General features: G+C 40.9%; 1 protein-coding gene across 1 annotated transcript in view; it reads right to left on the minus strand.

The window, feature by feature from the left end:
• Window positions 1-504: 504 nt before the first annotated feature.
• The window catches only part of SPOCK1 (sparc/osteonectin, cwcv and kazal-like domains proteoglycan (testican) 1), a gene marked incomplete at its 5' end in the record, with an annotated part of 536,813 nt that continues 513,128 nt past the window's right edge, over window positions 505-24,189 (minus strand). Inside the window, 5 exons of the mRNA XM_011969295.1 lie at window positions 505-4,003; window positions 4,502-4,639; window positions 10,161-10,223; window positions 13,667-13,888; window positions 17,720-17,836. Of these exons, the coding sequence (XP_011824685.1) occupies window positions 3,813-4,003; window positions 4,502-4,639; window positions 10,161-10,223; window positions 13,667-13,888; window positions 17,720-17,836 (731 nt within the window). The remainder of the gene's footprint in view (window positions 4,004-4,501; window positions 4,640-10,160; window positions 10,224-13,666; window positions 13,889-17,719; window positions 17,837-24,189) is intronic.

Below are 24,189 nucleotides of genomic sequence, written 5' to 3' on the forward strand. Positions count from 1 at the left end.
GATGGGAGGCAGTGACACATCATCAGGGATTAGATTCTCATGAGGAGCATGCAACCTATATATCTTGCATGCGCAGTGCACAATAGGGTTCTCACTCCTATGAGAATCTAATGCCACTGCTGATCTGACAGGAGGCAGAGCTCAGACAGTAATGCAAGTGATGAAGAGTGGCTGCAAATACAGATGAAGCTTCACTCACTCACCTGCTGCTCACCTCCTGCTATGCAACCAGGTTTCTAAAACGCCACGGACTGGTATTGGTCTGTGACCCAGGTTTTGGGGACCCATGGTCTAGACTGAGTAGCACAGGGCATGTATGTGCCAGAGGTGCTGCAGGCGCCAGGCTAGACCACCGGCAGGCAGACCTCCCCACCACAATCAGAAGTCCCGACAGAGCCTTATTAGCTATCCCCTGTGTCTGTTCATACTATACTGTAGTGATTGCGTGTGGGGCATGACCTGCTAAATGTACATTCCACCCAATGAAATACAAACACTCAGATGTTGCAGACAAAGTAAAATTTATTGAGACAGACAGAAATGCACCTACTCAGGACTACAGTTAAGCATTTATTATTAACCAAAGAGTTGTGTTCACATTCCAGATAAGTCTACGTGGAAAAGCATTCAGAATTTACTAGGTTTTTGCTACGTCACTATTTCATCTACAATAGGGACAACAAACTGACACTCAGGATTTGATGGGCTCTCATTACAATGCTATACATTTAACAGGGACAAACATCAGTGACTTTGAGAAAAAAGTTATAAAAAGACCAAAACCACCCACTGTAGAACGGGCTCTTGGATGTTACTGTACAGCGTGGTCAAGTAACAAGAAAAAAATGCGAGTGGCATCCTGGGATGAGTGGTGGGGGCAGACCTGAACAGACACATTGTCATTTGCCACTGTGGGTAAGAAAATGGGCATAAAGGAGGAGAAAGAGATACAAAACCTCCAACTCAGTAATAAGGTATTCTCATGCCTAGAATATTGGTAGAAACAAGAATACCTTCATAAGCAAACAACTAAGCAGGGTGGAACAAAATTCTGGGATTTAAGTTGGATACCAAGGAAATTGTATTAAAAGAGTTGTTTATGGAGTAAGAATAAAACTGTTCATTAAGAACTTTTCAAAAGTGAATTCGTGAGGATTCAGCTTAATACCTGTATCAAACAAGGGACTAGTTTATCACCATATTATTTTTATAATCAGTATTTTATGTGTACTTGGTCACTGTACAAGTGACTCCTTGTCACTGGTACAAGTGGACTTTTCGGAGGACTATCTCCAAAACGAAGAAAGCAAACATTCTACTTCTAAGCATAAGGTAACTCATAATCTTTAGTACTCATGGAAAATATTAAAGATCTTTTAAAAATCTCATGCTGTCATGTCAAAGTGAGGCATGAAAAGTATTACTAATGTGGCTCCATCGATTTGGGGGTTCCAGTCTGATGAGGGCTTTTTATTTAATATTTTGATAAATCAAATTATCTTCTTAGAATGTCTCTGAAAATGGCATCTCATTGCCTTACCGGGAATTGTCTATTGAGCACTCTTCTCCATCATTAAGTTAATGCTAAGGATCTTTAAGTGTCATCTTAATTTGATACTTGTCATAAGATAATTAGGCACTAAATTAAAATCAGTGGTTCACCCTGTTCCTAGAAGTTTTTCTAAGTGAAATCAATTTTTCAATTTTAATCTGTTCTCTTGTACATTTTCCTAAGCTCAAAGCAGATAGTAACAATGATTTTCTTTGGTGATCTAAACTGAGATTTTATAATGTCTTGATTTTTAATATACTTTATAGTAATGTTGTTACAATTAAGCACCTGTTTTCTAAATTATCTCAGTTTTGTTCAAAAGAGAAAAGAATATTGAAACAAAGGTGATGGAGTTGAGATCCCAATACAGAGTTTGCCTATGGTCTGTCTTCCTATGGGGAAAGTAAGTACAAAACCTCAGGGTTATTTACAAAGCCAACAGACTTTGCTATATCAAGTAGTTCATTTCCTATCTAAGACCAACTGTAGGTATGATGCCACTTTATTCAGCCAATGCAAGGATTGGAACATACTAATTTAAGGTGAGTTGGTACATCCAAATGGTCAATCTGGGATGGCGAATTGGTCAGCTGCCACTGTGATCATGGTTTGGTTGAACATATTTCTGCTTGAGTTTATGTGGCTTTTGTGTGGACAGGCTGAAGTTGATGGGGAAGGCAAGAGATAGACATGTGGGCCAGAAAGGCTTGCTTGCATGGCTGATTCTGATGAGGGCATCCTGGTAGATGAAAACCAGATGGGGCAGGAGCTTACAGACTGGTACTGAAGGAAAAGGGGGAACTTCAGAGACTACTGTTTGGTACTGGTATCTGGGCCAGCTTGATAGGGAGAGAAATCCTAAGGAATGTAGGGATGATGACCCTACCAAATTTGGAGGAGTGAGTTTAGTTAAAACAAACAGTATGGTGAAGAACTTTCTTCATTAGTATCTTGTCATTTGTGGGGAGTGAGAGGGGGACAGAATTTGCTCTTAAAAACCCAGGGTTTGCTTCCATGTGCTATTATGACGTTCTTTGTAGGCCTCCATTTGGGATTGAGTGGTTAAAAAAAAAATTTGTACAGCTTTTGTGTCCTTATCATGATTTGTCAGTAGAAAGGGAGTAAAAGCAAAACATTGAGTTCAGAATTAGAAATGTTCTTCTCTTAAGGAACACCATAGTACTCTCTTCTCAGAGAACAGGGGATATGTGTGCACGCCTTAGAAAAAGCCCTTGAGTAGGTAAGGAAGGAAGGAACCTATGGCATACAGGATTGCTGCAGCCAAGGGGGCTTCAAGCAGAAATGAAAGAGATGGCTTGTGAAGCTGCCCGTGTCGTGTGGGAGTCGCATGGCTTCTGCGAGAAAAGTGATTTAGGCAAACGGAGGTTTTTGCTCAATCAGAGGCTTTCAGTAACTCTGCTGATGCACAGAGAAGAGACCTCCTCAGCCTGCAGGCTACAAGAGCCAACTGTTAGTGCAAAAAAGGACTTTGATACAAATTTCTTATTCTAGAAATTTTGTTCCAGGTCTGGATAAGCTGACAAATTTATCATTGTTTTTCAAGTGAGTTTTTAAGATACCCAAACACTTTTTCTGAGAGGTATGTGTGCAGGGCACACACACAGCCTTTATGCATGTACAGAGAAGTATCCAGACACCAATTTTTAATAAAATGAATTCCCCAAAGGGAGTCTTGACTGAATTAAGGCTGTTGTTTATAGGAAGCCAGATATAATGATGTGAAAAAAACTAATTTTTAATAATAAACACTGGGAGTAATGGGGGCAGGGGGAAAAGGTACAGTGTGGTGTGTTTTTTGTTTTTCACGACATCTACAGGACACAAGAAAAGCACTTAGACACTGTAAGGCTGGGAACCATGCTGTAATAACCACCAGTGTGGGTAATCAAAAAGGGACTTTGACGTTTAAGAGGGTGGGGGCTCCCTGCACTGTCAGAATTCCACATAAATCACATGCTTGTTGGAAAAATCTCACAGGAAGGAAGGAGGCTCTAATTAAGTCAGCCATTTCCCTATCCAAAAAATAAACAACAACAAAACACAACACCCTTTCTCCCATACAAACATATGCAAAATCAGAATCCTCTGGGAACAAGCAGTTGTCTTCCAAACCTTAGGTCGGGTATAGAGAGCAACAATGGAGAAGAGACCTTGGTGCCTTGGAGTCTTAGATACAAATGCAGGAATAGGAAGTGACTTGCAATTTTGTGCAAAACTTGTGTCCTCTTTCTTGTGGGCACTACCATATGTACCCGACCTCATCCTCTTTGTCGTCGTCCTCGTCCTCATCATCCTCTGTCACGGCTCGGGTGTGCACCCTCAGCTTCCCCTCTTTGTCCTTTGGTCCCAGCTCCCGTTCATCCTCTAGGTCATCCAGCAGGACCACGGAGCCACCACTGCCAAAATCCCCTGAGGTTTCCTGCTCCTCTTCTGAAAGATTGAAAAAAAGAGTTGAGGTTAGTTTCCACTTATACCTCATGACCCACGTCAGGGGTTCCTTTGCATGTAACTTAATTGTAGGGTAAAACCAAGCAGTTTACTTTCTGAAAACAGGAACATCCCTGCCCCACTGAGGTGAGTCTTCAGGGCACAGATTACAAACTGTGTTCTCATAAAAGCCCTAGAATTCTTGAGATGCTCCTACCTTCCCAGGATGTTTACAACCCTAAATGAGAAGTGAAGGCAGCCTAAGTTGCTCTTTGCCTACAGCAGTTCTGTCTAACTCTCTTCTCTGTTCATAGTGAGTTCCTGTCACTTGCCAAGCTAGCTACATGTGAGCTCATGTGATTTCAGGGTTACTATGCCTCTATTATAAACTTAATGTAGACTGGAGTTACCTCTCGACATTCTTCTGCAGAGATCCTTACACAGTGAGGACCCAGAGGCCACCCAGGTCGTTGTGGGGCTGATGCAGGAAGCCTTACTCACCACAGCTCACAGCACCCTGTTTCCTGGAGCCAGCCAACTCATTCCCATATTTGTCCACACACCAGCATTGCCCCGTGCTGCTGTGGCACTGTGTGGCTTTGTAATAGCCCTCCTCGTTACACCGAGGTATGAAGGCCCCTGGGGGAACAAAAGGTGCAACTTTAATCAGAGACATGCAGAGATACTCGGGGTTAATGCCCCTCAACACAGGGAAGAGGGCTCACATGTCAGAATATCTGCTGCAGGGCCAGCAGCAGAGGATGGGGATGGTTGGCTATTAGTCAAATTACAGGGCCCTTAACCTTTAGAGGCCCAAATGCAATGAGCTCTAAGGATGTCAGTGTTTAAATGGGAACGATAATAGCTCTCATGTATTGAACACTTCTATTCTGGGCACTGACCTGAACCATGCTTACATATGTATGTGTATATATACATATGTTTGCAGAATCTCTTATTCCCACAACTCTAAGAGATACGTACCATCATTACTTTTTAATATGAAACTGATGTCTAGGAAAATTAATCTTCCCAAGGCATCCACTAGTAACTGTCAAGTCCAGCATTACCAATACTTTGCCCAACCACATAAAGTGACTGTGAAATTGTTACAAAACTTTTTATATGCATTAACTACTGCACTTGGTGCTGACTAGTAACAAATGTTCCATGAATAACGCCAGTCTGTGGATCACACAGTTCCAAGCTATTCCTTGTCACTGTCTTCTAGCCTCTAAGAAAGAGGTAATAATAGCTAAGTGCTTTACTTGCATTATTTCATCAAGCCATGCCAATATCACCATAAGGTGTTGCTATTACTATCTCGCTGTTTACAGGCAAAAAAAAAAAAAAATGTGATAAACTGGAGTTAAACAATTTGCCCAAGGTTAAGCAAAATTCCTTCTTTGATTAGTTCTAATTTTTCCCTTTAAACCTTGAATGGGTACTACTCTTATTAATTATATTTTTAACATGAGAAAATCATGTTTTTTATGCTTTATATACTTTTAACAAGATGGATTGCTAGTGGCATAAATTTACAAGTATGTTACTAAGTGATTGATATGGTTTGACTGTGTGTCCCCACCCAAGTCTCATGTTGAATTGTAGCTCTCATAATCCCCTCGTGTTGTGTGAGGGACCCTGTGGGAGGTAATTGAATCATGGGGGTGGGTTTTTCCCATGCTGTTCTAATGATAGTCAGTAAGTCTCACAAGATCTGATGGTTTTGTAAAGGGCAGTTCCCCTGTACACGCTCTCTTTCCTTCTGCCATGATTGTGAGGCCTCCCCAGCCATGTGGAACTGTGAGTCCATTAAGCCTCTTTTTCTTTATAAATTACCCCAGTCTCGGGTATGTCTTCATAGCAGTGTGAAAATGGACTAACACAGTGATTGAGGCATATAATTTTGTTTTGGTGTTTTCTGCATTGTTTCTATTGAAGTTCCTAATTCATAAAATGATTCAGGTAAGCTCTAGATTTTTTTTTATGAGAATCTCTCTTTTGAAGAATTTGCCCATAAAAATATCTTGAGCCTGGTGCCCATTTTGAGGGATGAAAGTAGCATTTTGATTAATTTCCTGGTTTTGACTTACTTGGGTCTTCTATTACCAAAATTTGGTAACCGATAGTATCCATTTCAACTAGGTTTTCATAATTGTTATAGACTTATAGCAGTGGTTCTCAAAGTGAGGTTCCAGGACAAGCAGCAGTGGCACCACCTGGAAACCTCTTAGAAATGCAAGTTCTTGGGCCCCACCTGAGGTTTAGAGAGTGGGGCTCAGCAATCTGTTCCTTTATTTAATCCTCCAGCTAATTCTGGTACACACTAAAGTTTGAGAACCACAAGTTTACAGTATTCTTCTATGAGCTTAAATCCCACTTTTGAATTCATGACACTATTTGAGCCTTTTCACTTCTTCATATTGTCAAATGTTTGTCTATTTCATTAGTTTGTTCAGAAAATTGTGTTGTTCCTATAGTTTAAGTTAAATCTAGTAAATTTCATTTTGATCTTCTTTTATAAATGCATTTGAAGCTATGAAGTTTCACTTCAGTTGCTTCCCATGTATTTTGTATACCATGCTTTCATTTTCATTCATTTCTAGATATTTTGTATATTTTACTTTACTTCATATTTGATCAATATGTATTCACGAAACCAAATGTATGGGGGTTTAGTAATCTCATATTTTACTTCTATTGTTATTGTGTCGTGGCCAGTAAGTTTGATCTGTGATCATTTATTTGAAATTTGTTGAATTTGCTTTTGTGGTATGGTCTGTGGCAGATGTTTGAAAGACTACATTCAATGCCTAGATTCAGGAATACATATGTAAGTGTGAATGCTAACAAGTCTTTGTCTACTTGAACTGTAAGTTTCAAGAAGAAAATGTCAAAGTTTCTGAAGACCACTGTGGATATAATTCTCCCTTACAGCTCTATTCCATTTTAAGTTATGAGTATCGTCAAGTGCCACATAGTGATGTTTTAGTCAATAGACTGTGTATGTGACAGTGGTTCCATAACATTACAACACCATATTTTTACTAATCTTTTTCTGTGTTCAGATATAAAAATGATTCCCATGGTGTTATAATTGCCTGTAGTATTCAGTACAATAAAATAATGTACAGGTTTGTACCTAGGAGCAATAGGCTACACCATCTAGGTTTGTGTGAGTACACTCTATGATGTTTACACAATGATAAAGTCACCTAATGACACATTTCTGAGGACCTGTCCCTGTCACTAAGCAAGGCATGTCTATACAGCAACTGGTGGCAAAATACAGTAAAAGAGATATTTCAGCAAGATGATTGCATTGTAAAAAACAGATTTGCTTTGTCAGATATTAATGTTGTTTAAAAAAGAGTATTTACCCTCATTTAATTTCAACTTTCTGTGGAATTATTTTTGTTATAACTCTCCTTTAAAATACTAATCAATAATAATATTTTTGGCCTGTTCACATTTATTGTGATTACAGAATTTCTGCCACCATATCTGTTTCCTACTTACCATTTTTCCTGCCTTCTATGGAAATCAAGAAATCTACATTTAGTCTATATATATATATTTTTTCCATGAACAAACTAGAAGCTTAACACATTCTTACTACCTTTTTCTCACTTCCCCCAATTGTCTGGAATTTTAATTCTAGGTTGCTATAAAACTATTTTATTGGTCTTCTTTATTTACAGTTAGCAGCATGTCATTTCTTTTTCATTATTGCATCTGAATAATTCTTTCTGGGATCATTTGTTGTTTGGTAGAATAAACCCTTTAGTGATATTTAAGTGAGTCTGTGGCTAGTAAGCTGACTGAATCTTAGATGGTTTCAGAGTATCTCTGGCATCACACTTGAATGATCATTGGGATAAATTTAAAATTGTAGGTTCACAGTTATTTCCTCTCGGCACTTTGAAGACAGTATTTTCTCTTAAGTCAGTGTTGCCAACAGTAAGTCTGATGTCAACCTGATTCTCATCGTACTGTGGGTAATCTTTATTTATAACAGTTTTTAGTTTTGGTTTTCCTTACAGGGTGTGTGTGTTTCATAAGAGTGTGCATCTTCTATGGAAGATAATCTGGGTGGTAACACCATCTACATCAGCCTCCTGAAAACAGAGGTTCCTGCCTACCACTGTATCTTTCTATGCCCTAATTTTCTGATTTTTGTGAGCTTGCTCACATTTTCAAATTTGCCTTTTATTTAGTGGAACAATCCCAGAATAAAAGCGTGGCATGGGAGGGACAGATTGCTCCTATTTTGAATCAAGACTTATTGAATCAAGACTTAAACCCAGACCCAGCTGACTCTAGGGTCTAGTCTAGAACATGCTACTCACCAGGCTATACCAAGATGACCATATTCTCAGACATTAAATGAGACCATGAAACACCATATCTATCACTTAGGAAAGGCTGCTGATGCCACAGTTAGAGGCTTAGTGGTGCCCACCCTCTCATTAAGGAGTGTATGCCATTGCATGTTATCCCTAGTTTTCAAAGAGCAGTAGATAAAAAAGAAAATGTAGATGCTGTCAGTAGCCCAAAAAGAGATTTGTGAACAGATAATCAAGGACTGCAAAGAAAGAGAACATGTAGAGAGCTGGCTCCTCTTTGGACCAAAAAAAAAAAGAAAAAATGGGCTGAGCTCCTGGGTTGTTAAGAAGTAGGTGCTGCTCTAAATCTACAATGTGATAATTATAGCTGATAATAATTTGTTTTATTTATTTGACTCCGTATACCCCTGAATAAATAAAGAATTTGTAAGCAAATGACATTTTTTCTGAGTCAGCTGGAGTAATCTCCGTAAGTAGGAAATTGATAAAGCAAGCTTTAAAACAAAATGGGGTTTAAGAGAAAGGTAGGCATTTCATTCATGTGCACTGGGGTAAATGAGACTTCTTATCACAGGTGACCCTTACCAATGAGGCAATGTATAAGATATCTATACTGCATGAAAAGAATGTTTTAATAAACAGCAATGTACTAATTCTTCAACTACCTGTGGATCATAGGTACGTCACTCAAAATAATATCCACATGGAGAAATGAGATCCATAAACACAAGTCCTAGCACTGGAAAAACCTATGGAGGAGGGATCCAGACACTTTGCCTTCAGACCAGAAATATATCTTTACGTCCTTTTACTCAGCAGAAGAATGTAGGCCCAAAGAGTTCAAAATCATGACAACTTTGGGGAAGTCTACATGCATTTTGAAATCGCTCAAAAAATCCTGAGAAGAAATCACCGGAATTCATAGACTGCCTACATTTGACAATCTGCAAGAAAACTTGCCCATTTCCTTCTCTATTCATTTCCTTCAAATGAATAGAGAAACTTCTGAAATGGCAGGCTGCTTGGGGAATGCACCTGCCTCTGAATGCTTCACAGGAATAATTCTGTATTACTGTGTTTCAGCTGACACTTCTTTTTTTAAAAGCAAGGAAAGCAAAGCAGGCTCTTCCTTTCTTCAGAAAACCAATGAGAATGGCCAATGTTTCTATGACAAATGCCAGGACTTCCTCCACGTGCTGGAGAAGGCAGGCTTGGAGCTAACAGGGACACTTTGAGAGGCCTGCAAGATGTGCATGTTAGGGGAACACATATTCACTCAACCCACTTGCTTCCGTAGTGTCCAAAGAGCCTGCACACTTTCCTGGAGGGATTAGGTGAAGGTAGAAATAGGTTTAAGCACATGCATGTCATTCAACCCTGTCTGATAAATTCTGAAGAGAGTACAGCTCATCTGCCTCCTTCAACAGACAACCCTATCTGGGGAATAGAGGAAATGCTGTAATTTTTAGACTTGATAGTTTTAGCACTGGAAAGAGCACTTGAGAGCACCATTCAATGATCTTACTTAGAAAGAAAAAGCCAAGATTTGTTTTAGCCTAAGATCAGGGAGGAGTTAGCAGTGGAGAAGGTGCTAGACTCCAGCCCTGGCCAACCACTCTTCCTGCCGAAAGAACACATAGCAGTTCTCAACCAGGCAGTCCTCTGTTTATGTCCAGCTGCCTGGGGTAAAACAAGGCATTTCTTTCATGAAACACTAGCCCTAATTGAATAACCATTGCCATGCTGATTATTACAAGGGACATGGCTGGTTTAATTAGTTGTTTAAATGAGTGGCAAGAAATTGTACTTACCCAACAGGCTTTTCCCCTTGCTCAGCTTCTGAATTCTGTTCATTTCATTCTGGCAAGGGAGACCTAAAAAATAATTTCTGAAAGTCAGCTTCCAGATGGTATGGAGTATAATCGCTAATGATTGACTTCACTCTTGATGTGAAATGTAGACAATGACACACCTGGGAGTGGAATTGTTCCATATGCTGTTACTATGCAACAAAACAAATTTGGGCCATTAGTGTTACTAATTAAAAAACAAACCTCATACCACAATGCACTTAAAATAGTATTTGGGGGCTACTTACATTGTATAGAAATTTTTCTTTCTAGCACCAACTCAAGCAAATACCAAGTATCTAATAGGTGGTATAATAGACTTTTTCCTTTCTATCAGGAAGCAAGTAATCAGCCAAGGCTTATTAGTGGGGAAGTGTTCTGAATCCACAGATGAACCAACCAAAGGTGACAAATACTTATATAGCCTAGGTTTTGCTGTAGAAAAGGATGGATAGGAATGGTTACTTCAGACCTCATGGCTCACTACCCCCAGGAAAGTAAAACATATGCTTTGAAGGACAATATGAAGACACAGAAGAGATCTGGCGAGGCAGTGATGAGACTTTAGGCTCTGCTACCTCCTAGCTGAATACTTTGAGCAAGTCTCTTCACCTGTCCCAGCCTCTGGGTCCTCAGCAACAAAATACATGTCATAGAAAAGAAGTTAGTTTCATTCCAAGCAAAAATTCTTCAGAGTTTTACCATAATTTGCCTTTGCAGACCTTGTGGCTCTGGGAGTTCTGCTATTTGTTCACGGTTCTCCTGTCCTTGGCAGAGGAGTTCTGGTTCTCTGAGCTCTTATCTTTGGCTGAGACTGCCTCTTTCTGCAGGCCCCACACTTGCATATAAAGTGTCTAAGCAACTATTTACAACTCTTACCCTGTAGACTGCACAGTGCTACCTGGTCTTGCTGCTTGTTCCATGAGAGAAACTGCTTGTAAAATACATTTTGTTGACTTCTTGTTTTAAGATGCTTTCAGAGTAAAGGAGAAATATATCAACTGAAAACATCAAAGGAAAGGAGAAGCAAATTTCATCTGGATTATAAAAGGTAGCATTTCCTGGATGCTGTGCCACAGGTAGGGGTTCTGGCTTTTAGCAACTGCAAGAGTAAGGGCAGTCTATCCTGAGACGTCCCATGTGGCCAGCTCTGGCACTGTTACCTCCAGGAAAAGCATTAACACACAGGCTCTGTGTTGTAAGGAAACCAGGCTAAAAATCACATGTTACAATATGAACTTAAACCCAAAACTATCACTAGGCCTAATGCTGAGAATCACTACAAGTATTTACACGACTAAAATTTTTAAATGGTCATTATTTTAACATTGATTTTAGGTACTAACAAATGTAATTAGAAAAGAGAAATGAGGTATAAAAATTGAAAATGAAGAGAAAAATTATTTGCAGATAGTATGATTGCACACCTGAAAAATCTAAGCAAACTGACCAGAATAACTTATAAACAAAACGAGATTTTAGTAAGGTGGTTGGGAACAAAATTAATGTTGAAACAACCACCAGGGAGGGAATATAATGCAAAAATAAACCCTGTTTCATTTACAATGGTAACAACAAAAAATACAAGGGAAGTATAACTGTTAGAACAAAATTTAAAAATGTAACACCACTGGTTGATAGATCTTGTTCTAAAACAAAATGATTTCATATTATACTGCTATTGATTTTTATTTGATCAATCTAATTTTGCCTGATACTTAAAAATTACCAATAGGAATTGTTTTTAATTGGATAAACTAATGCTAAAGTTCACAGAGGGAAAGAAACATACTAATATCCAGGAAAATTCTAGAAAAACATTAATGGCAGCAAAGGATGATTCTAAAACATATTATAAAACAACTGTGATTTAAAAGTCTAAAACTGATTAACAGTAAGAACAGAGTATTCAGCAATAGATCTATAGATCTAAATACAGATCATAATAGAGATCTAAATATAGATCAATAGATCTAAATATATATTATATATAGCTATATATTTAATATAGCTATATTATATAAATATATAAATATATAGTATAGCTATATATTAAATATATAAAATATATTTACATATTATATATAATTAAATATATATATTAAATATGTATAGCAACTGGATGACCATCTCCAGGGAGGCTGGGAGCCTACTTGACTGTGTAATACAGAATTTAAGTGAACAACAAAAGTTTTCCTCTTATGAAGGAAACATAAGAGATAAAGTGAGAAATATCTTTCTAAGATTTATGGCTTCTTAGAAGCCATAAAATATAGAGAAGCTTGGCTATCTTAAAATTTCTCCCTAACAAAAATGCATGAACTGTAATTTGGGAAAAAATATCTACAATACCTATGACCAGAAAATTTCCAATTTCCTTAAAAAACAAACACACAAGAACCTGATGGAAACAATATACAAAGAACATATAGACATTTCAAGAATGTTTCGTATGTACAGATGTTCAACCTAACTCATAAATCAAGAAGCTTGGTAATGCCATAGAGAATAGGTATTCTCATATGTTTTTGGTGAAAGTAAAAATTGTTACAACCTCTTTGGAGGTGAGGTCAAATGGGAAATATTGCTCAAATTTTAAAAGGCACATGCCTTTTGACTAGTAATTTTAAGAACATATCTTGAAATCTCATGCACACGTACTTACCTTTCACTGAATGCTCACGTTTTTGTTGTGTGTGTATTGTCTATGCATCCGTAACTTAAATATTTTCATATTAGCAGCCATCCTCCTTTCCTGGCAGTGAGATGTGCCAGCTATGCCTGTAGTTGTATGTTCTCCCGATGTGGGCCAGTCTCTGCTGGTCCCATTAACTGTGACTGCCATACTCAGGTGCACCCCCCAGGCAGAGGGAGGTAAAGTCAGAGCATCTGCCACTGGCTACCTGTCCCTCCTCTGAATCCCCCAGCAGGCCGACCTGTCTGACTTTGGGTTATATGAAATATCCCAGTATCTTTTCTTCTATTTTCCAAATCTTGTCTCTTTTTTTCATTAGCTGGAGTTTATTTATAACCAAAATATCCTTGTCTAGGACACTTAGTATAAATCTGAACTTATCCTAGAGAAACTGACAAGTGACTTTCTCAATGAGAATGATATTCATTGTCTCTTACGTTTGTAAGGTATGTTCTACATTGAGAGGATTGTGTAGTGAAGGTTTCCATACCCATTTTATAGAGGAAAAAAACAGACAGTTGAGAGACTTCCCCAAAGGAAGGAACAGACAGAAGTAACTGACTCCTTGATTAATACTCTTGGGTTTTCTCATATACCACATTAAAAGCAGAAATAAACTGGAAGAAATGAGACTTTGGGCCTGGCATTAAATGGAATGAATTATTTATTCTCTGGCTGTGGCTCTCTGCCCACTTCATAGACATATGCAGTCCTCCTCTGCTCCAGCAAGGCTGCCCTGGGCTAGGGACCCCACCCCTCCATCCCACCTTACCTCCAGGCTTCTGGAAGCAGTAGCACCACTCATTGTTAGACAGCTTGCCATCCTTGAAGGAGTCACAAGAGTTGAAAAGAGGCTTGATACAGGGCTCGTACTTATCCAGGTAGATGGCATTGATCTCCGAATGGTCAAGCAGGAGGTCATAGTTCATGTCCAACTTGTTGAACATCCAGCCCAGGGAGTCCTTGCAGATGGGCAGGATGCTAGTGTCAAACCCTGCCAAGCAAAAGGCACATCTCAGCTGCCACCAAACCTGGTGCTTCCCTCCCTGCTCACTCCCCAGCTTCCTGCCCCAAGAAGATGCCAAGGCCCACCCGACTCCCCTCCTGAGGCTGTTTCCCTCCCCACATACAGAGTTAGTGGTTCTCTAGAATATTTTGTGTTTTCTTGTGTTGTTTTTAAGTGAAATGGTTTAAAAGTCATCATTTGAGGAAAATATGTTCTAAAGGGGAAAAAATCCCCAACATTAACGTGTCTGTGACATAAATCTGTGTTTTCATTTGCTTAAAATGGGGTATGCCTGAAAGAAATAATAGAAACATGGTGAGTGAGAGGTATAGCTTGTGGTACCAAAAACTATGCTTTTATATTTCAAAAAATATTGGAAAACCAAAATAAAATATTTTTAAAAGGATAGCAGTGAAATGAAACAATATAGCATAATCCAGAAGCACCGATTGCATCCCAGAGGCCCTTTCAATCCAAGCAGTCTGAACATTAATGGCAAAACAAGCCAGGTGCCTGCCTCTGTTCCCCACTCTTCTCTTCTGCAATCCCCTAAGGAGATCCATGAGATGGAATCCAAATCAACTCAGACAATAATTTCTTTCTTATTTCCCTGGGGGAGAAGAAGTTGTTTTCTTAAAGAATTATTTGTTTCCACAATGGAAAGTGTATGCACTAAAATAATAACACTTAGCTCAATACTCGGGATATTGAGTCTACTGTAGACATGCCCCAGATTTAAAACTCATCGTTTTTCAGAATCAAAGGTGCCATGCAATATCAGGTTATTCCACAAACTGGATTTCTAGGGCTAGTTGTATTTTTCTGGAATACCAATGATAAAAGTGAATGTCTGTTGCTATATAGAAAGCATGCCTCTAAGCACTTTGTACTTAATTTTCTCATTGAATCCTTGTAACAGTCCTATGAAATGGTGCTATATCATTTCCACGGTACAGATGAACAGATGAAAAAAATAAGACTCCAGGTCATACAATTGTAGAATGGAGCTTCAGACCCCAGCAAGCTTAATCCAGAATCTACATATTCTCAATGACTCCTCTGCTAGCCTTCTGCCTGACTTGATCTTCCTGTCCTGAGGCCATCGGGTTGGCCTAGAGTGTCATGTTTAGGGATGGGCAGTGCAAGGGGGGCCTGATGGGGTCAGTTGTCCACAGCCTGGTCATTAAGTTTCTATGTGCATCACTAGGAACCCTTTCTTAGTGAAATGTAGAATACGGTAAAGTGCACCCACTCTTTTTTTTTTTTTTTTTTTTTTTTGAGACGGAGTCTCACTCTATTGCCCAGGCTGGAGTGCAGTGGCACAATCTCAGCTCTCTGCAAGCTCCACCTCCCGGGTTCACGCCATTCTCCTACCTCAGCCTCCCAAGTGGCTGGGACTACAGGCGCCCATCACCATGCCCGGCTAATTTTTTGTATTTTTAGTAGAGATGGGGTTTCACCATGTTAGCCAGAATGGTCTCTATCTTCTGACCTCGTGATCTGCCCATCTCAGCCTCCCAAAGTGCTGGGATTACAGATGTGAGCCACCACACCCAGCCGTGTACCCACTCTTTTTAAAGCAGCATCTTTGCAGAAAAGTCTTCACTGTCCAGAAGCCAGTAAAATAAGTACAGCATCTCCTCCTCTGAGCTCTCTTACAACCCTCTGCTTCCCCTCATTGTCTGTGCTTGTTAATCAGACTATTAGCTCCCTTAGGGGAAAGACTGTCTTGTGCCCTTCAGCAGCCTCAGGCATGACAGGCATATAGTGCTCAATTAAAAAAAAAAAAAAGTTGGGAGGAGTTTTCTAGCTATTGTAAACTCTATTGCTTTAAACATAAAATCTTTCCATTTTTAAATTTATTCAATATCTTAGAACACATTTTAAAATACCCCCCTTTTTTTTTTCAGAAAAGAGGCTATGGGACATAACGTGGCCCCTTGTTTGACCGAATGTCATGATTGTCAGTAGTCTTTGACGATGCTGTCCTCAGGGGCTGCTGAATGAGAGGAGATAATTTACTTTGGCACTACCCAGCTCTATGCTTTTGTATACAATATTTTACATACTATGCATCAATTTTATAGGATATCGATATTTTAATACATAAGGCAAGAGGAGTTTACTGCTGACTGGTCAGCAAAAAGAAGTGCCAATCTGGTTGGGCAGTAGTCAAAAAGTCAAGCCCAGCCCACCCCACCACTACTAGAAAATGGGTGCCTGCATCTTGACATCTGTGGCTGCCTGTCATGCAGGGGAAAGGACAGCAGCCCTTCTTGTTGGCCCCAAGAGTGCAAGACCAAGCAGGTTCCAGGGTTTCCCCTTCAGAACTCCTAGACTCAAATGCAGCTGACTCCTCTGGCCTTCTGGGCTAACCAAGTATCATTCTTTAACATTCCCTTCACTCCAGTTGCTTCAGGATATCAAACCTAAAAGCCTCGTAGGGGACTCAATTTGCTTCTGGGAAAAGGCAGGTCTTTTGGAGAAATCTCCAGAGACTGGAGGCTGCAAGCAGCTGCTCTCCTCACATCAATCTACTCTTTGTTGAAAGGTTGTTCAGAAAACCCAAGGGTCAGGCTGCTCCTAGTGGATCCAGGGGAAAAAAATCTTATTTTGCTTTTCCAACAGACCCAGCCACCAAGAACCACTTTGGGGACACTTAAAAGCTATTTTTTCCTTAAGGTAAAAGATCCCAACTATTAAAATAATTGTCCCCTGGATTGATGTTCTCCACTGATATCTCTATGAGCAGCCAAAAATAACTAAAAATTAAGGAGATCATTTTTTGTTTTGGCTGAAAAACAGATGCTGGTCAAACTCAGAATCTCAACAGTTGCTACTCTAACTTCTTACTTACTACATTCAATCCAGGAGCATTACTTTCAGAAATTCCAAACAAGCATGGGATCAGGTGAAATGCTGTTTTAAATGATGTGCTTTTATATTTTGACCAAATAATATCAGAATGGCTAAATAGAAAAGGCTGCGGCCAAACTACATATATCAAATAATTGTGTTTAGTAAACTATTCTGTGCTCATTGGCCACAGTGTGGAGTAGCCTATCCCTAACTGCCTTTGAATTAAGGCATCAAAGAGACTCCATCGACGTGCAAATGTGAGGACCCGCTCTCAGTGTTCTCTGCAACTTATGACAAGCTGAGTATGGTCTCTGCCAACTCATCACCTGATGCTGGAGGGAGGCTCGTTGAGCAATTTGCATGTTATGGATGGGAAGAGGGGACACCTATCTGGGAGTTTCTGTGGAAGACAATGTGCAGTCTGACTATTGTACAAAAAGACATAGCACCAAATACGTTTGCTACAGTGTCACTTCTATTAGCCTAACATGGGCAACAACCTCAGTGTCCCAAAATAAAGATCAAATTAAGTAAATTGTTATCTCCATAAACTGGGATTCTGTGTAGCTATCAGCAGAATACAATTCACAACATGAAAAGATGGTCACATTTCTACATGGTAAACGATCATAAAACAGTCTGGAAAGTATGATCCAAACTTTGTTATTATAAACACACACACAGTTTCATATATGACACCGAAGAAAACCTCAAAGTAGGTACCACAGCATGCTCACGGTCATTAAAATGGTGAGATCATATATGTTTTTCAAAGTGCCTATACTAAACATTTTTTAATCCAACTTTTTTGAGATTGGGACATAAAGTCAAAGTATATATTTAAGGTAGTGGGTGTTTTTCACCCCCAAATGACATTGCTAACCCTAAATCACTGTCTAATAAATTGAGGAAACGTGATATTTAAAATGAAATAAATGAGCAAAAGTAAAATGGCCTTACTGCCTTGGGCTGTGTTGGAGCTGGTGGGCTTGATGACTCTGTTCGCGTCCTCGTGAAGAGCTCCAAACCAGTCCTTCAGCCGGGAGGCAAGGTTCCGCAACTCCTTGTCTGTACAGGCTAGAGAAAAGCAAACAGAACAGACAATGGGTCTGGGGGCTTTCTGCCCTCTGTGTGTAGGGCTACTGGCAAAGCCATGTTCAAAGCAAACCTTTCTATCCAACCATGATATAACTGTTACTTCACGTGGAAAACACCCCAAAGATGCTGTTAGCACAAAGAGTGGGACAAAAAGAGAGCCTAGACCCCCAGGACAAGCAGCCATTGTTCAGAACTTGAATTTAGATGGCCTCTGTGCTGTGAAAGCAGGCTGCGGCAGTCTCATAATTGTGCAGCATCCTCTGAAGACGATCACAGATCACTTTTGCTAACTGCATAAAGCTTGCTCTTGCAGTTTTGCCAGAGTAGATTACATTTTCCACAAAACTCATGTCAAGAGATTAACACCTAGGCACAGCTAATGCTCTTAGAGAGAGGCTGCTTAGGACACCAAAAGATCCTATTAACAGCAGACTCCCAATTTTGTTTTAGCCCAAGGTTTGGTTTTGGGGATTGGGCCTGTTTTGCTAGCCTTCCAATGGTCTCATTCTTGACTTTCCACTATAAACAAATGGATGCCTTCTCCATGAAAGAGTCCTTTCAGCCCATCTATAACTATTTAGCTCATTTCTTAGGGTAAGACAGAATCACTGGGGCAGACACTCCTGAGAACAAGAAAATCCAGACAGATGGATGGGTGGGCAGGTGAGTAGGTAGGTGCAAGCTATTTGAAGGTCTTATAGAGTGCTAAAACTTGAGGAAAGAAATCCCAAAGGATTAAAAATGGTGCAGAGAAAGGAGTTGACTTTCCCTAGCCCCTCCCTCTTCCCTCAGGGCATACACTAATTCTTGGTACTGAGAAAACCTGCAAAGGGTCCAGGCAGTAGGCCGCTACCAAGACCCAGAGAACCCAGCAATGAGTTTGGGGCCGTTAGCATCTAGAGAGACAAATTAAAGATCTGAGGAGCCAAAATTCCAATGAGTAAAAAGGGACAAAGAACAGAACCCCACATCTGTAACTTCTCCCAAATTCTAAAGCTACAGGAGCAGGCTGCTAAGTAGTTAAGCACAAATGCTGTTACAAGGCACAGTCAAGTTCTGAATATCTCATGGTGCTCAAGAGACACAGATTAGGGCTCAGAACCTACCAGTGCAGAGGGAGCCTGGGGGAATCCCTGGGGTCTTCACTGGAAGCCATAGGGACAGTGATGAAAAAGGAGTAGACACAGTCTCACCAAAACTCCAAGCTAGCCTTCAATCAATGCAGGCCCTGATTGAATTAAGGTGATCAACCCCCATCGGCCTGCCTTGCAAAGGACAAGGTGAAACTTCTCCAGAAGAAAATAATACCACGCAGATCCTGTCCTCATTTTTCGCATCCACATGGGCTTATCAGGCAAGCCCATTTCTCACCCTAGGGCTTGACGGAGAACCCAGCTTCCCAGAGCTCACGCAGAAAAGGTCTTTCTCCACCCTCCATATTAAAAGAAAGGTGACCAGGCCCTGACTGGTTCTCTGCAACCTGAGGACTCTCATTTACGACACTGCCTTCTGTCCAGGTAGGATCCAGACTCTACACTCTGCAAAGCATGGAATGATTGAGTGTCCAGTGTTTATACCCCAGTTTTTAATGACCTTAAAACACTGCCTGGCTTTTAATAACCAGGGTTTGGCTGTATTTTAAAACACCAGCCAGGAAACAGCACTGAGAAATGTCTCGACAGGCAGCAAAGAATAACTTCTCAGGAGTCACGCTGGCTGGAATGAATCCCAGCTTTGCCACTCACTGGCTGGGTGACCTCAGACAAGTCAGTGAGCCTCCAGCACCTCGGCTTCCTTATCTGTAAAACTTGGGATAATATGGTTATATAACTATAAATCAGACAATGTATATAAAGTTCTTAGCAAAGTACATGATATATGGTAATTACTCAGTATGTGCCACCTATGATTTTATTATTGCTATCGCTATTTTTAAACTAAAGAGTTATAGTTAACATTAGGGCTAGCATCACAGCATTCAGAAAACCAACAACAAATCCACCTACACACAACTGGCTTTAGCCACATAGGAAATAAGTAAAAGTAGATGCTTGTGTTATCTAGTAAGCTGCCATTAGCCATATATGGCTATTTACATTAATTAAAACTTAGGCCAGGTGTGGTGGCTCACGCCTGTAATCCCAGCACTTTGGGAGGCAGTGGATCACCTGAGGTCAGGAGGTCTAGACCAGCCTGGCCAACATGGTAAAACCCTGTCTCTGCTCAAAATACAAAATTAGCCAGTCATGGTGGTGCATGCCTGTGATCCCAGCTACTTGGGAGGCTGAGGCAGGAGAATCGCTTGAACCTGGGAGGCAGAGGTTGTGGTGAGCTGAGATTGTGCCTCTGCACTCCAGCCTAGGCAACAAGAGCAGAAACTCAGTCTCAAAAATAAAAATTTTAAAAAATCTAATAGATAGTTCCTCAGTTGCACCACTGCATTCAACAGCCCCACACAGCTAGTGACCTCCACACTGGACAGCACAGATGCAGAATCTTACCACCACAGCAGGCTGTTGTGCTGGGCAGCACTGAATCAGGTTAGCGATCATTTTGAGCGAACTTTCTGGAGCATCATCATGATATTCTGCCATCCAAGTTTGTTCCCATACTTCTTCCCTTCAGCTGTTTAAGATGAGCTGAGAAAGAAGATAAGCCCCCACAAACCAGGAACCAGAATCTCTTGCTAAGTCATGCTCCCAAATAGTAGGGAAGGTAGTTATTGTTATGAAGGTGGAGAATCCTGGCTTAGCCCAGATGCCAAGGCAGATTCTCAGGAGCAGGCCCTCCCGACACGCTTATTGGCCCCAACTCAGAACCTTGTGAACCTAGCTGTTCACTTTTCTGACACTGCCCTGCTCTAAGCAGGAGAGAATGTGGCCCGTTTTTCTAAGGGAAATAGGTTGTGCACTCCATAGTCAATTTAACATTTGAAAATGGGAAATTAATAGCCTCTATTTTTTCTCTATTGCCATGCACACCATCTATTCTAAATGTTCTCTGAACAGAGAAAATTGCCAAGTCAACGTGCAGAGGAAATCTCATGCTTCAAGATAAATTAGTCAGTCGTGTTTAACTAAATCCTGACAGACGTGCAGGTAATCTGTATCCTTACAAGACTGCTGGATTTTCCACAGGCTCCCCAAAGTACACAAGCCTTGGATGTCTGATAGGATCAGGCACTGGAATCCTGAAAGAATGAATCTGTCACTCAGGGACAAGTCCACTAGCAGGGAGCCACTGGCGTGGGTCGAGAGAGATCAGAAACCCGAAATGGAGAGAGGAGGCTCTCAATTACTGGGCCCCGTTCACTCACAGCATCTTCAACCAAATGGTCCTTATGAGAAGAAAGTCAGGCACAGATTGCCTGGAGCTTGATACATCCCAAAGAAGGAAATAATCAAAGGCAACAGCCTGCAGAGGGCTATTTGTTCAGATTTGGTATTCCAGCCACAACACACAGGCCGGTGATGGGAGAAAAGTGCCCGCCTTTTAAGGCGCTCATCACCGCCCCCAATAAAGGTGTGAGCGGGGGACTGATGCTGTCAGAAGTGGGGACCTGGAGGACACATCCCACACACTTAGTACATTCCTAGGGAAAAGTAATGTTTGTGGGGTAAAAAATATAGTCATATATCCCCCTGCTATTCTGGTGCCATTCTGGCATTCTACCCTGTGGCAATCCCGGCAATTTCTAGAGAGGGGTCCTGGCGAGAGGAGCATGGCACTTGGGCTACCAGTATCAGACTCTTCAGAGGAAAAGACAGTGCTTTCTTGGGAGAGGATTTGGATTAATCACGAAGACCAAGACCTGCTTTTTTGTGCTCTCCTTACCCTCCTGGGTGGACATATGCCAGCTAGCCCTCTAATTCTCCCATTTTCAATTACATTCCCTCCACCCTCCATTCTGGTTTCAGCTTGCTTTTCATTGCTCTTGTGCTCCCAAATTCTCTCCTCAGCATCCTACTGAGAGGTGAAGCCAGCTAGACTTTGTGAGTCGAGTGGGGACTTGGAGAACTTTTCTGTTTTACAAGAGGATTGTAAAATGCACCAATCAGTGCTTTGTAGCTAGCAAGGGGATTGTAAAAGGCACCAATCAGTACTCTGTAAAAACGTGCCAATCAGCACTCTGTAGCTAGCAAGAGGATTATAAAATGCACCAATCAGCACTCTGTAGCTAGCAAGGGGATTGTAAAATGCACCAATTGGCAGGATCCTAAAAGTAGTCTATCATAGGGAGGATTGAAAAAAGGACACTCTGATGGGACAGAAACAGAACATGGGAGGGGACAAATAAAGGAATAAAAGCTAGCCAACCCAGCCAGCAGCAGCAACCCGCTCAGTTCCCCTTCCACACTATGGAAGCTTTGTTCTTTTGCTCTTAACAATAAACCTTGCTACTGCTCACTCTTTGGGTCCATGCCATCTTTAAGAGCTGTAACACTCACCGCAAAGGTCCATGGCTTCATTCTTGAAGTCAGCGAGACCACGAACCCAATGGAAGGAGCCAACTCCAGACACACTACTTCTCAATGATGTTTCCCCACTTGCCCTCCTGTTTCTACAGGTTGTGACGTATCATTTTTACACAATCTCCATCTGCTCCAACAGGGCTGGTGTGTGAGCCACGTCTCTGGAATCCACTCCCTGGCCTCATATCTGCTTCTTCCCATTGTCAGAAAATAGTACCAGCAGATACTCATATTCTCAGGGCAAACACTTGGAAATTGTCCTGGTTCACAGTGAAAAAGTTCACTCCTTCTTATCTCCACTGCCTCTATTCTAGTCTCCAATGCTACCACTAGCTCCCACCAGGATAACTGGAACAGGCTCTTAATCGGTCTCCCATCTTGTCCCCTCCCCACCATGTTCCCTTCTCCATCCAGCAACCAAAGTGATCTTTCTAAAACGGGCATTTGATCAAGTCACCCTCCTGCTTGAGACACGTCAGAGGCTCCAGTTATTCTGTAGGTTAAGTCCAAACTCCATAATGTGAGCTAAATGGCCTGCAGGACACACTCACTGAAAAACCGAATCTCTCTTCTATATCTATTCCTCCTCAACCTTCATGCTCTGGCCTTACTGCCCTTCCGACACACTCTTCCACTGGGAAACAAACACCTCTTCCCACTGCCTTTGTAATGCCAATTCCTCCATCAGATCTCGGCTTTAGAGTGACATTTTCTTGGAGGACTTCCCTACTCCTCAAACTTGAGTTTCCCCTTTTCTGTGCTCCTAATGCCTTGTTTCTCTGATGGCATTCATAACACCCATCTCATTCAGTGCCCATTTCTCCCCTAGATCATAACAACATAAAACATGCCCTGACTCTGCCCAGCACTGAGGACCCAGCATCTAACACAGTCAGTTCCTGGCATGAAGAAATTTCTCAATACACACCTACTGACTGAATACAATCACCCTTTTACTGTCTTTTGTAAACTTCAATTTTTCCATCTGCAAAATGGTGTAATAAAACTTAGCTCATAGCATCACTACATGGAATACGATGAGACAATATTAGTAAAACATAGCTCACAGCTACTGGCATATAGCAGGAACTCAATAAATTTATATTCCCCTTCTCATATCTCAACTGTCTGCATAATATGTTAGAATTTTATGGTTATGTTTTTTTTTAAGCCTGAGGAGATGCTTGTGATATAAAGAATAACATCTCTCCTTATTTTACAGGTGGGTCAGTAGAAGTCCAAGAAATACAGGTTGCAATATCTGTCTGCTGTGGATAAGTTCCAGGATTGGGAGATTGGTCTGACTTCCCCACACCTGTATTCTTAGCACTTGCTCTAAGGTGGTATGTAACAGTTGGTCAAAAATATATTTACAACGTAAGTATATTTTAAATGAATGAACAATAGATCACAGACTCCCGGCGTCGAATAACTATTAAGTGGAAGAGACAGGATTTGAATCGGGCAGTCATCTTGCTGGGCCATCCCCATATGCAGGACTTACTTCCTGGGTATGTTGGTCTTGTGGGCAGTGAATACTAACCTAACAATTCATATACTTCGTCCATACTCTGGGTTGAAAAAAATCAAAATGTCAGGCCTTGCCTTGTGTAGGAAGCTCTGCCAATGATGCAGGTGAGGTAGCTTGCTGAGCAATATAGGATAGAGGGAAAGCAAGTAGGCTCTCGCCTTTGTCAGCTTTGGTGTGAGAACAATGGTCTTTTGGAAGAACTGCAAACAGCCTGCTGCCTGTGTCACATGTGGCCACTGGGGCTTCATTAGAGAAAAGTATAGTGCCATTGCACATTACTCCAAAATGTGGAAAAAGACAGCTCCCTCCCCCAGGAAAGCACAGCACTC

Source organism: Mandrillus leucophaeus, unplaced genomic scaffold, assembly GCF_000951045.1.
Source record: "Mandrillus leucophaeus isolate KB7577 unplaced genomic scaffold, Mleu.le_1.0 Scaffold88, whole genome shotgun sequence".
Lineage (NCBI taxonomy): Eukaryota > Metazoa > Chordata > Mammalia > Primates > Cercopithecidae > Mandrillus > Mandrillus leucophaeus.